At 35.9% G+C, this 14,497-nt stretch overlaps 1 protein-coding gene across 2 annotated transcripts in view; it reads left to right on the top strand.

Annotated features, from left to right (window-relative positions):
- PIP4K2A (phosphatidylinositol-5-phosphate 4-kinase type 2 alpha) overlaps nucleotides 1-14,497 on the top strand; it is a 113,752-nt gene that overhangs the window by 50,658 nt on the left and 48,597 nt on the right. For both annotated transcript variants that reach the window (XM_057432443.1, XM_057432441.1), the window contains exons 2-3: nucleotides 8,322-8,419; nucleotides 9,517-9,613. In XM_057432443.1, coding sequence (XP_057288426.1) covers nucleotides 8,322-8,419; nucleotides 9,517-9,613 — 195 coding nt within the window. The remainder of the gene's footprint in view (nucleotides 1-8,321; nucleotides 8,420-9,516; nucleotides 9,614-14,497) is intronic.

Genomic DNA, 14,497 nt, shown 5'->3' with positions numbered 1-14,497 from the left:
AATTTCATTTTGCAGTTACAGCATTCAGTTAAGGCTACAACATCTCTGTATCTGTTCAACTGCTTACTGGAATTTTGTGTTTAACTGTGTGGACTCATTTTTCCTGTTCAGAAGAATTATACTTGAAATATATGATCTTAAAAGCTCTTATGAGATATAAGCATTATTTAATAGACTACTTTAAGTCTGCTTTCTGTTTGGTTGGTTTGGTGGTTTTCTGATTCTGAGTACCATGATTCATGGAATGTAAGTGTAATTTTATTTCTTTTTGTTCCTGCTTGTTGAACTCTTGTTCCAGAATCCACAATAGATCATTTAGAAAATTAGTAAAACATTTATTTCTGAGTTGTATATTACTTTGTATATAGAACTGAACTTCTGTTCGTTTAACCTTTCCCACTGACTTAAATAAATACTTGGTGTCTCCTAGCATCCTCTTTAGGTATTCTTTATGAAGCTTTTGGGACAAAGCCAAGTGAACTTAATTTATGGACAGATAAATGTTTTGTTCTTTAATTAGACAAATATAGACCAGATTGCTGTCAGAACTTGTGACAATTACTGGTATCTTAAATCCATATTTCAAATAAAAATTAAAGGTACCTAGTGCTGTCAAAGATTGTGTCAAAGAGCATCAATTTCCCAGCACACAAATTGAAGTTTAAAAAAGATGACTTGAGATATTTCTGCTCAAAAAATAAAATGTATTTTTGTCAACTTAGTTTATCAGTCACTGGCTAATAGCTCACAAATTGTTGTCTGAGCTGTATGCCTTGTCTTGTTTTCTTCTCAACCATTGCATTAGCAATCAGGGATGAGCTCATCTGTATTATGTGCATCACAGCTCACCCCGATCTGAAGGACTTTCTCTGCTCTCCAGTTTCATTTTGGACTGAGGCTATACTTCTTTTTTTGTATGCCATTTGCTATTCAGACTATTTTGCATGTCAAAAATCTCCACTGCAAATAAGTCACATTTATTCTATTACCCATTTCATTAATGTGCACTAGTATCTTTTTACATAGTACTGCGTTTGTCCTATCTTCTTAGGAGAATGAGGGATTGTCATGACAGGCATTATATCTGAGCTGCTTAGTTTATATTTAGTCTTTTGATTATTTGGCACATTATGATGTGTTAATTTTTGCACTCATTGAAAGGTGTAAGCAGATTCACGGGAAGTTTAACCAAATCTGTAGAAACGTGGTTTTACGCTTGTCTGACAGTATACAGCAGATGTTATGGATTTTCTAGCTAGCCTGTGCAAATGTCCATGAGACTTGCAAGACTTAAAAACTTGCGTCCAAACGTTTGTAGAGGGAATGTGCTACTGGTGCTTTTGTTGTAGGTTCTTTAAACACTGTCATTCCAAACTCTCTAAAGAGGAGTGATAACCAAGCTATAAAGTGCTTCATTTGGATTTTGAGCCCTGATATTCCAAATTTAAACACCAAGAAATCAATGCTTTTCAAAACCATTTTTTCGACTGGTTTAAGACTCTGGTATGTCACAATATCCTGTTTTCCACATGGGTACATGTACTACAGACCTTCCTTCCCCAACGATAATCATTGTACTGTTGAAAGCAGCAACTAAAAAGTCTCATGAAAACATCTAGGCATTTGTTTGTTTGTTTGGCTTGGTTTTTTTTTAACTCAAAGGCAGACCAGAACACTTGAGAAAGGCTTGCTACTTTTTTGATAAGAATAAGCTGGAAATTGTGTTTGTTTCTCAGAATTTCTAAATCCACAAAGTGTATTTAATATTTCTTCAGAGTATTTCAGATACTCTGTGTTTAGTACTTTGGGAAAAGTATGTATTTCCACATTAAGGCTAATTGAAAAGCATTTGGTTCGATTTGGCCTAGTTTTCTAGCATTAGGTTATCGAATTTCCTTGAAAGCCAACAATCTAATGACAGTTATCATTTGAACTGTAAAAACATGAAGTTACTCTAGCTACTGGTAGATGTTCTTAGACATGTAAAACTTTAATGCTTCTTACTCTGGCAGCTGGGTGGGCTTTTATGTTGGTTTTGGGTTTTTCCCTCCATATACGTTAAATTAATCTGATCCTAAACACTCAGAAAATCAAATACTTTACACTGTGTTTTTCTTAGTCATATAATTGCTTTAATTTCAGGACTTGTTTATGAAGAGGTAATCATAAATTATTTATATGGAAGTCACCTGTGCCATTTAAACTCCTGCCACATTTTGTAGTTATTAGAAATGCTGTGATAGATACTCTTTAACTTGCGCTTTTAGGGAAAAAAGAACAAAAACGAGGTGAATTTTTGTGTGTTTGAAATGATGAAAACCTCATTTAAAACAAATTAAGGAGTATTTTGCTGAACTGATTTATTTCTCTACAGCAGAACTTAGCTTAACCTTTTATTTCTCTTGCAAGAATGGCTTCGAGTGTAATTTAAACTGTCAAATGACATTTATCAAACGATGGTTTTGCCCTGTAACAGGCAAATGTCTTCCACAAAATTGATTAGCTGCTGACCTCATCCACCCTTTTCAGACCCTTCAAGGTAGATTTCAAAGAGTTGTAAAATAATCACTTCACTTTCAGTTTATACTTCAACACAAGGCGTTTACTGTCCTGGTAGCGATACTGCAGTGTGTTCCACATCTGGGAAGGAGAGGAGGTAAATGCCTGCCTATAGCTCTGCCTGTCACCACCCAGCCCGTTGTGTTTTAACCTAAACCCCTACTCCTTGAAAAATAGGAACAGCTTTGGAAATGGCTTTTTACAGGATAATAGAATGAGTAAGGTTAAGAAACTCTATCTTCTAGATGATTGGGCTTTAGTAATCAGGAAAATGCTGTTCAGTAAGGCCTGCAGGGTGTTCAGTTATCAAGAAGGTGCCAGAAGAATGAAGAGTAATAGTCTCCTAAATGTGAAATTTTATACCCCAAACAGTTTTCCTCTGTTGCGTGCTTGTTCTGCAGCCTTGTTTTGTGAGAGCAGTCCATTAGAAGCCAATAGGCTTGCTTTTGTTAGCCTTAACCGACCAGTGAATGAATTAACTGTGCCTTTGAAGAAGTCTTTGGCCCTGTCAAAATGGTGACTCCATGTCTGAACAAAAAGTACTGTCTGATATTGTTTTCTGTTCAGAGCTCTGTGCAAGTTCCTTTGCTAAAGAAGAAACTGAGATGCAGAAAGTAAACCATGAACATAAAAACCTCAGAACTGCTGGTGGTGTTAAAAGTTCAGTTCTGGTTTTAGACCTCAATAATTTCTTTATTCCAGAGTCTCTTCCAGTCCCACTTCTTCCAAAATCTGTGTTTAAAAATACACAAATTTGTGAAAAATGCCCTTGACTTTCTCTCAGAGTAACAAACCAGTTGTAGCTTGTTTGTCTCAGCGGATCAGACTTGTGTGAATAGGCTTTCAGTTCAGAAAGAGAGTTGGGAGATAAATAAGAGCTGAAAAGAAAGTAGCACTTCCACAACTTCAGCCACATCCAGCATCAGGAGAAGCAGGAATTTTCCTGTGTGTGAAATTGCCAAGAGCCATAACTGCAACTGAGATCTTTAATCAAGCTGTTCAGTGTGAAAACACCTCATCCCTCCATAGGTTCAGCCAGCGAATCTGTCTGCCTGGTATGTTAAATTAAGAGGAAACAGTATCTATGCTGCATATTAAAGCTGAGATATTAAATACAAGAAACTTAAGTACAGAATGAAGTCTTTAAATAGGAAGAGAGTTTTGAAAGGAACCACTAGGCGTTGCTAGGTAGTTTGCATGTCATTTGTGATGTGCTTGGGGTGAAATTTTTTGGACATTCATGTACATGGTTTCTCTGATTTTTGTAATTTTTTGTTTTGGTTTGGTCATTTGTTTGTTTTTTTTTTATGAGTCATACCAGCTGTAATGTGTTACACAGGTTTCTTGCTGCAGCATCGTAGTGATAGGCATCAGCTTCTATCTGTTGGAGAGCAGGGCCATTGTTCTGGCTCCTCTAGCTAAACATGCAATATATGCTGTGAATTGCCTTTATTATATGCTGCTTAAATATCTCATTGTCTGCTTTGCATACAAGCAATTTATTGCTGCTTATGTTCTGACAGAATGAAAACTAATGTTTAATTATGCATTGCCCTAGTAATGTGGTGTTTAGGGTGAATGTATCTGAATTAAATAAGGGCCATTAATAATGCCTAACCATTTATGATATATTCATTGCCTGATTTCAAATCATATAAATTAGAGAAGCTTATTTGAAATGTCACCAATGTAAGATGGCTTTGTGGGAACACCTCTCTGTGTGCTAATTTCAGAATCATTACCAGCTGAGCCTTACTATTTATTCAATGTCCAGTAGGCTTTTATTATTCCCTTATTTGCAGCTTAATTACAACCTCTGTTTTCCTGACAGTGTGAATTCAATCCTAAACCTGCAGGAGCAAAACGAGTTGCAATCAGTTGGTTTTTGCCTGAAAGCCTCCTTTCGCTTCAGCCCCCTCCCACCTGCCACGATCCAGCCACAGCTCTGAGCAGAGCCCTACAGCCCCAGTGTTTATACCGTGTATTTCAAGCGGCGATGCTAGTCTGAGGCTTTTAAAATTGCTCTTATAGCTCATAAGGTGTAAGCATCTCAAACACCTGGTTTTATACCAGTATCACAGGGATATTTGAATAAATTGCTTAAAGGGATGATTCTGGGTCACTTTTAGGGTCTTGTGTGCATTAATTTACAAACTGTATTAATAGGCATGAGGTATTTTTACATAATATGCATGGTTACTGTGCAACTGAAATCTTAGTCGTTCATCTTTAAAATAATCCATTCTCTAAGGATTCTCTGGGATTTAAATTCCTCAAAAATACAGTAAGCATTGTCTGTTTCAGGTAACAGGACAAACTGCAGCAAAGTTTTGCATTGATAGCGACAGATAAGGGCAGTTAAAGGATGTAGGTTGCAGGACTAAAAGGACTTTATTTCTCTGTATGATGCACATGCATTTGTTATAGAAATCTATAAATGTGGGCTTTCTTAGAAGTAATTGTAATTAAACGAATATCTGATTGCGAGCCTTCAGCAACAAGTCAGGCCTTTGTCCAGTGAGCTCTTTCTGTTTCATTTATGCATCATGATTATCTCTTCGGGGAAATTCTTTCTTGCTTATAATTTTGTTACATTCAGTAGCAGTCCTTAGAGGAAATTAATGTTTCTTGTTTCTTAAGTAATTATTACAGTTACTGTAATTAGGAAATAACTGAACTTTCATCCTCAGTCACATTTAATTTGCTCTTGTGACGAAAGCTAGCTATATTTAATGGGTAATGTGAAGAGATGCACACAATACTTGGTAAATACATAGTTTTCTGTCATGCTTGACTTTAAAACACAGAAAAAGAAGCAAAATTTTAATCCAAGATGAGTTGGAAGAGTCAAAATGTCTTCTTTGTGCTTCATATTTAGTGTCTTTCAAATGTGACTGTTTCTTTACATGGTGATGGCAAAGTGGAGAACTGATCTCTCTGACCTTTCCCTTTCCTTTTAACTTTCCAAGAGCTGTTTGTGGGGGAGTTTGGATATTGTTTCTTCTCCCTCCCCCCACAATGTGGTTCCAGTTTCCACCAAGATCTAATGACACGGGTATTCCTTTCTGTCTTGTGTGCACTTTCCAATCTGGCCTCATCAAATCTATCCGAAAAAATGTATTATTTCACAAAGAACCAGACCTTACACTTGAAAGGTTTAAATTAATTAATGGCCTGTGCCACTGGGACGTACCATTACTCAGCTGGTATGCTATATCAAAGGTCATTTGTACTGTGTGTTCATCACCTGCTTTTTTATTTTCCTGTCTGCTAGAGAGGAATTCCCTAAATATTAGAGGAATTATTTTTGCATACTTCCAGGTTGGATGAATTTAAAAATAAATACCCTTCTGTTAGTCTGCTTTTTTTTTTTTTCTTTGCCTCGTTTGGGGTTGAGGAAAAAGTACATTCACGTCTGGTAGGGAACTTCCTAGAAGTATTTTGGAATTTCTGCTTAGAATAAAAGAATCTCTGAAGTATGCATGTATGAGCACATTTGGCTCTGTTATTCTGCTATGTAGGTGACATTTGTAAGGCCTACAACTTAAACTGTACTATTATAATACCTATATAAATACTTGCAGCACAAAAGCAAATCTGTAGATGTAGAGAAACTTTGCATCAGCAAAGTAAGAAAGCGAATGCATGTGAAAATTTGAATAATGCAATTTTGATAATGTAAAATCCAAATTTGCAAGCAAACTTGCTGTTATTGTAGGTAATGGAAGCTGTTCTTTGTATCACTTTTGCCGAGACTGTACTTGTGTGTAGGTCTCTTACTTCTCTTTCAAGCATAGTTTGTTATATGATCTGGCAATATAAAAGATAGATAACACTGTATAAGCAAATCTAAAGTTCCGTATCTCTGCATAGTATCTGCTTGTCCCTAGTTTTATTTGTACAACAGCTACACTAGTTCTGCAGGCTCATGAACCTGTCCTGTGGATTCAGAGTGAGATTGATATACTGTGATAGCAACTATAGTAAAAAGCATGTATGTTAGATGTAGTGATTTTCAATCAACATTTTGTTATTTTATGTCATATTTAATGAGGTGTCAGCATGATTTATTAGGTTTATACAGCTGTGCTTTCAAAAATTTACTGGAATTTCTTCTTTCACTCTGCTTGGAGGAAGGAAAGAACATTCTCCCTACAACTTCAGGGAGCAGAGCACACTCAGCCCATCCCAGACATCTTTCTATTTCCTTTCTCCGCTCTGCTATATAACTGCCATGCCTCTGTCTACAGCTTACCAAAGAAGCACTCAGTAAATTCAACAGATTTTATCAGGTTTTGTGTGGGCTGCAAGGGTCTTGAATAATAAAAATGAGATGTCAGGGACCATTACTGGGAGTTGAAAGTACTGAAAAGTGGTGAGGCCACCCGACCTGCTTGCTTGCATTGGTTTCTTTCCTCTGTTTAAGAGCTAAAAGGCTCCTCGCTGTTTTCTTGTTTTGTTTAACTTTGGTTCTGCAAAAGGTCATACTCGCACTGAGTGCAAGTCCCCTTTTATAACCTATAGCTACTTCAGTGAAGGTTTCTCCAAAAGCCTCTCTGCAGCAGGGTAGCATTTACAGGCAACTAACCGCTTCCTAGTTGGAAACAGTGTTGGATAAGCAGTGCTGAGAGCAGAAGAGCACCCCTGTGTTGCTGTATCCACCCTTAGTGTGCATTTGTATTCATATGGAGTGGGTTTTCCCTCTAAACCCTGTAGAAAACTGCTGAAGCAAAATGTGCTCTGCATGAGCAAACAGACTTGACCGGGTGAATCGAGGTGCGTGACCAGGGTGTAGATCACGATAAGAACATAGGTAGAATGTATGTCATGGGTGGCTGTTGTTGTAATGGGTATCTCATTCATGATTTGAAAGCACCATTGTAAGCTAACAATACTCTGTCTTATGTTTATCAAGTTTTAGTTAAAGTTTACTAAAGTAAGGGTAAATTGATACATGCAATGATAAAAATATGCCTACAGAATAGGTAATGGTAAAGTGTTCTGTGATTTCTATGAGGTGTGGTCAGAGGTGGATTTCAAATATAGATAAAAAAAACTAATCTTGAAGACTGACTATTTCTCTCAAAGCTAGAAAGAATAGATGATCCCCACAAATACAAAAAAATAAGGGGAAACCTTGGAAGTTGTTCATCTATTTCTAAGTGAAAATTTAGCTATTTAGTTTGTCTGACTTGAACAATCAAAAAGATGCATACAAAAATTTGCCTGAGTTCTGTGCTAGTGTAAGAAACAACCCTCCGTTTATTGAGCCCAAAGTGCGTGCATTCACATATAAACAAGATTTCACTTGATTTTCTATAAAGAGTCCAAGACACAAACATGTAAGACTACTTTGTAGGGTGCAAAGGTAAATAGTCATTTGAAATATGGAATTTGGATTATTTTTTGGAAGCATAGCTCAATTGATTAGACAAGAACAATGTGTTGGGATTAAAGACCATTTTGCTGGCGTCCTCATTGACCTTCCATAAAAAGTACAATCCAGTTGTGCTTTGAAGCACTTCCCCTCTCTGCCACTCCCACCCCCCCTCCCCAGAAACTAGTATAAATATGGAATGCTGTTCCTTCTTTTCCAAAGTGTGATCACATTTAATCTGGAAAGAATAAAACTGCTTTTACATTCTTTTACTTACATTCACTCTCGGGTCATACACACAAGAATTAGTAGACTAAGTAACATTAAGACACATGCAGCATTTTTGCAAAGACATAAGCATCTAAATATATTCTCTTTTCTCTAGATCAATGAACTGAGCCATGTTCAAATCCCTGTTATGTTGATGCCAGATGATTTCAAAGCCTACTCAAAGATAAAGGTGGACAATCACCTTTTCAACAAGTAAGTACAAGTAACAGTTCCTTGCAGAAGTGGATAGTGGCAGTGATATTTATGAAGTACTATGAACTCTGTTATTTTTCAGTTCATGGGACTGAAGTTTTTATGATTAAGTTAATCCTGCGATAAACATAGCCATCTGTGCTGTTCTGAAAAGCAACAGCAAGGGCTGCTGGGTAGTATTTTTCTGCCATATGGTTTATTATTGCCTTATGAGTATCTTATATATTGAAGGTGATCCTTTCTTGGTGTGTTTATGGCTGATACAAGTATTTATTTGGGTATTTTTCAAAACAAATTCATATGTGTGTACTTTTTATTATATGAAATGTTTGAACATGAATGAGAATTTGAAGCATATAACAAAGCTGAGTAATGTTCAGCTTTTTATAATCCATGATACATAATCATAGCAATCATATAGAAGTGCCAAAAGTATTAAGATCGTTTAATGAAATATCTATGTCTCTTAAAAATAAAATGCTCTGTGAATAGCATGTATAGACATACTAAACTGATACTGCTGTTTTGTGTGTAACCTAAATTTTGTTTAAGAATATATTTGCAAAAAGGAAGAATTCTGCTACTTTGGATCTTCGGTTTTGTGGCGATGGTCAAAATAACTTCTCACATATAAGTCTGAAATCAACACAAGGGTATTAAAATTAGCTCTGTACTGAATGAGTCAAGTTTTCTTGAAGCTTTGGCACCGTCAGTACTTTTTGGTGTTACAGATGGTATAGTAATTCTTATATAATCCAATCTAAGACTTCACCACTGGAATAATTTTAGAGCAGTGGGAAAGCATTCTTTGTCTGCTTTTGAGTCCAGGTTCCAAAGTTACCAAAATATAGTTTGTGTTTATTTCATCCAGTTATGTTGTAGCTTGTTGGAGACAAATACTCACAAATTTATTAAATATTGTAAAGAAAATGAAGAGAACACGGTGAGACTAAATCTCATTAACAAAAAAGGTTAGAGGAAAGATTGTAAATCTCCTTATCCTCTGTTTTGTGTGAACAGAATTGAGACAGGATATTCTACAGTTATTTACTACATATGCAAGTGAATGAAGTTGATGTGGTTTTATATTCTTTCAGGGAAAACATGCCAAGTCATTTCAAATTTAAGGAATATTGTCCAATGGTTTTCCGTAATCTAAGAGAGAGGTTTGGAATTGATGATCAGGACTTTCAGGTAAGTTTGCTTTCAAAATGCCTAAACTAATGATATATGCTGCAGTTGTGAACAAGCAGGCCAGTGTGCTGAAATAAAGTTATTTTTATGTAAGTTGAAGGAAAACTTAAAGATGATCTTCTTTCTATTCCTTACCCCACCTGCAGGCAGAATGTTTCTGGTTTAACTCTTTGCCTGCCCTAGGTGTCTTCTGGTTCCTATCCTTCTGCTGTCTTTAGCCGTCCGTATTTCATGTTAGAGAACCTCCAGGTCGTAAGCCGTGTTATTAAAACAGGGGGTGATACCTCTTGCAATAGGAAGAAAAAAGATGCCTGGACACTACTGACAAGAGATGTTATGTTCAGCTGGGTCATTTAGATAACAGTGCTTGAGTTGTGCGTCTAAGTGAAACATCATTTCTGAAATGAACATAGTCTTTTTTTTTCCTTCATGCTCTCTTTGTTTAGAAAAGCTTGACCTGTGGCCTGACAACTTCCTACTGCTTCATCATGCCTCCTTTTCCCATTGTTAAAAGGATCTGGAAACAAATTGCTTGTGTAGAGCAGATACAGCAAAACAAGAAATTGCTCTAGATTTGGCAGGGTTGTTCCTTGCAGCCAAAGCTTCTTTCTCTCTTTGCAAGAGAAAGTCCTTTAACTCTGCTTCAGTCTGATTTGCAATCAAAAACTCACTGACAATTCCCTTTTCCATTAGTTGCTCCTAATGCACACTGTTTCAGTCACAAGGGTAATTTCTTTCTGCAGTCTCTCTGCAAGATGTCCTGTCCTAAAGAGCACTTGCTGTGTAACCCAGCACCACTTCCTGTTGTGCTCTTTTGCTCTTCTGGTATTTTGATGTGGGTTGCAGTTGTATTTGTAGCCTGCCACTAAGATATGTTAAGTGAAGATATTTAATAAACAGTTTCAAGTAGCTAAATTGTACAAAATGCATTTGTACAGTAACACTTTCATTCTTGCTACATCGAGCAGAGTGAATACTGAAGCCAGAAGATACTTTTAAATCCTTCAACTATCCTTTTTATCAGTTTTCCCCTTTTCAGTATCAAGCAATGTGTTAAAATACGTAGATGGGTTAAAATGTGTTTGCAGGAGTGTAGATGGAGATTAGTCTATGGATCTTGGTATATGGCCACTGTAACTTTGGTGAGACCTTTTGTCAGTAGGTGGAGAAGAGGGTTCAGCTGGTTTCTTTTGGTAGAGCTGTTGTGATCCTGTCATATGATTTTTCATTATCCTCTTTACTGAAGAGCTGTTAAAGAGGAAATACACCAAGACTTAGGCTAACAGTTAGAACAGATTACATTAGTGCTTCAATTTTCCTGGTGTACCAAAGAGGATCATAATGTTTGGGAAGGTATTTGATCCCTTTAGCTGAAGATTTTCTTTTTCTTGACAAAGGATTAGTGTGTCAAAGAGGAAGGACATGTGATTGTTTCTAAACTTAAAATTATGGTGTCAGCTCATGCTTGCTGTCTTTTTAGAAGATGGGGTGATGACATTCCTAGGCAATTGAAGTTATATTTCAGTAAATATTTATTAGACGAATTAGGATGCTGTCATTAGTTAAAACTAGCAAACCACATAATCAAAAGCACTGCCTCCCACAGCACTGTGAAATGTTTCTATCTGTTCTGCTGTTCTACAACAAAAAATCCTGTTGTAACTATATTATACTGCTGTTTAATTTTATTAATGATAGCAATGAAAAAATGGTGTTAAAGGACTGTCACTAGATAAAATGCCCCTATTTTCAGATTAAAACCAAAATTACTTGTTTGTAACTCTGTTTTGTTCTGTTGGGGTTTTTTTGACAATATAACCAAACGACAATCCAGAAGAAGAAAAATGTAACCACATCCTGTTTTTTAATGCAACAAAATTATGTATTGGAAAAAAAATCTACAATACTATTTAGTATTTCAAGTATATTTAGTGAAAAACAAAAGATACTTAATTTTGACCCAGGGGAAGGCAGTGTCTACATTCGCTATCCTTTTTTTCCACAATCCAAGCAAATTATCAGTCTGCATTCTTATTCTACTGAGCTGTACTGATACTATTTTTTTAAAAAAAGATCAAAGTAGTAATGTATTTTGAACACACATCAAAATTAATTCTAGAGGAAAACATACAATGAAAATTTAACTCACTCCATGTGCAAGATAGGGGTTATCCCTATTAAAAGTAGAAGTTGCTTTCTTTTTAATGTTACATTTTCTGTGATTTAAAAAGGAAATCCAGGGAGACTCACTGTGTATACTTGTCTTTTTTTTCCAGATAATCTTTGTCTTCAAGAAAGTTATTCCAGTGAATGCAGGTTAAAATGATGGTCTTGCATTCAAAGCCAAACATGAATTGGAAAAAGCCTGTGCAATATTGAACTGAAGGGATGCTTATGGAGGAGATAGAAATAACTTTCTCTGGGTAGTTTTTCTTATATAACAACTTTCAGGAAGGGAGTCCTAATCAATTGTGAGCAATGTCATTCCCATTATTGAGCAAGATAGAATTGGTTTAGATAAATAAACCCAATTACCTCGTTCATTAGTCAGACACATCAGTTTAAATCAGGAAGAACATTCATTTTAAATGTTTTTGTTTTCAGAATGTTCTGCAGATATCCTTGATGAATTGTTCCAGAGGTCATATAGTGCTTCCTCATAAGACTGAAAAAAACCCCTTACTTTATCAAAAGAATTTGGGAGCATACACCCTAATTACTGGGCTATACACATTTTATATTTTGACGTTGTGTTATTCACTTTGTGCAGTAATTTTGTGGGCTGCTTAACATGTAGGCTTTGCTCACATGTGGAATGCTTGATATAAAAATCTTCTCTTACAGAGTTCTCCTCTTATCCCTGAAGAGAGATTTAAATCTTGTAAGTAAAGGGTTTTTTTCCTACAGTTAGTCTGTCTTTAGTCAGAGGAATTGCTTAAACTCTGTATGGTTTGTGTTTTACAAGAAGCCATTTCTAGTAAGTAGTTCCTGCATCTGTCTGTCTTTCATAGCTCATTGGGCATCTCTGAATGACATTTTGATTAACATTGAACTAGAATTAAAGTTTCATGGAGGTAGATGTGTGTTGCCAATACTGAGTGGGGGGTTTTGCTTTATTATGGACATCGATGTGCAAAATGTAGTATGAAGTTAAACCATAAGTTTTATTTAAAGGTTGCCTTTAGAAGCTTGTTACGACAAGTTAAGTGTTGAATCTAGGTTAAGAAACTTTGTTCTTATGTCAAAACAACCTTTTATTAGACTCCAATCTTTCTTGCTTATCACATGTTACTAAGGTGTTTATTGCATCAAATTAAGAAATGGTTTGGCTGTTCTTTCTCAGAAAGGGGAACACAAGTGATGATCAGTCAGTATGAATCAAAATTGCGTTTGAATAATGACAAAAATTTTAAACCATTTTAACCAATTAGGTCATTATTTTGCTTAGCACCATTGGGAGTTACAAGTACATGTGGATCTGAAATTGAAGGTACTTTTTAAAAGTAATTCTACGAGTCAGAACATTAAATAATGACAGATTTTGCCTTGATAGGGAAAATTATCTTGATCTTGTATTTTTGTTGTCATCTTAGTTCATTGGTAAAGAATCCCTAACTCTGAAGATCCTCCTAACATAGGTAGGGAAATACTTGACAGCATTAACTGTTCCTAAAAGAAAAGAGAAAAATTGATTAGAAAGCAGATGTTGTAAATTAAATACCTCACTACAATCCCAAATTATTTTTTAGTTTCTGCATTCCCTCTTAGCTTTTGGCATCAGTTTTGCAAAGGTTATCTTACAGAAAGACCTCTTTTTTACCAAACTGTGTGGTTTGGTTACAATGCTATAGCTGTTGTAACTTGAGAGTTTCTTTTCAACTCGGTCGACATGATTTCTTATCTTACAAAATCCAAGAGTACAATTCTGTCAAATGAATTATAAGACTAGCTTCTGAAAACTGCAAAAGTGAGAGGTGAACAAGCAAGCAGCTAGCTTAATGATCCCCCAAAAAACCTCTAGAAAAATAGGATCTGTTACTATTACAAATGCTTCTGCTCCTGTTGCTCTGAAAAGGGGAACTTACTTTACTATGATCCAGCACATCTGTTCTTACTTAGAGTTATTGCTGAATCCTACATCTAGATACTGCTAGGCGAAAGAGGGAGACTGGGTTCTTGCCCAGTGAAATGCAGTTGGTCATACCAGAGGGCACCAGTGTCCCAGGGTACCTAATGAGCTTTATACTGGGGATGGAGGTGATCACAACTGATTTCCCTTAAAGTTTTAGTACTTAGGGTAAAAGGAGATATGCTCAGATCTGACTGTAGGAGCAGCCAGTAGAGGTTCTCTGTACAGAACAAAGAGCTTTTAGTAGATGGTCTGTGTTCTTTTTAACTTATTATTTCTCTATGTGCATTTTTTCCATATAAAAGATTGAATCTAAAAAGAAAATTGAGAAATCCTGCTCTTAAACAATTTACCTAATAACAAATTGTAAGAACTCTGTCTCTCACTTTAATATGGATGTCTCCTTACATTTCCATATCTCTCACAGCTTTCTATACAGAAGGATTTGTAGTCCAGACTCTAGAATAGCATCAGGAAAATAATGCAAATTCTAGGTTCATTTTTCCGAAGGCAACCTTAAATATAATTTTGTCTTTAAGTGTCTAAACTTCACCAAAATTCTTGTCAACTTGTGAACATTTTTGCTCATTTTATGTGACTTTTCCAGTCCTAAGGTATCATATTAAGAGTTTAAAAGCTATTTTACAATCTAAAATATGTTTCTTCAGACAAATACTAATTGGAGCTCTTTGCTGGTGTTTCTGCAGTGAAATTTGTGCCTCCATTTATTGGCCTTTTGTTTGGGAAGGAATGAG

Source organism: Pezoporus wallicus, unplaced genomic scaffold (genome assembly GCF_028554395.1).
Source record: "Pezoporus wallicus isolate ANWC-B61680 ecotype Strahan unplaced genomic scaffold, APGP_CSIRO_Pwel_v1 scaffold_2584, whole genome shotgun sequence".
Taxonomy (NCBI): domain Eukaryota; kingdom Metazoa; phylum Chordata; class Aves; order Psittaciformes; family Psittacidae; genus Pezoporus; species Pezoporus wallicus.
This window is presented reverse-complemented; position numbering and strand designations above follow the sequence as displayed.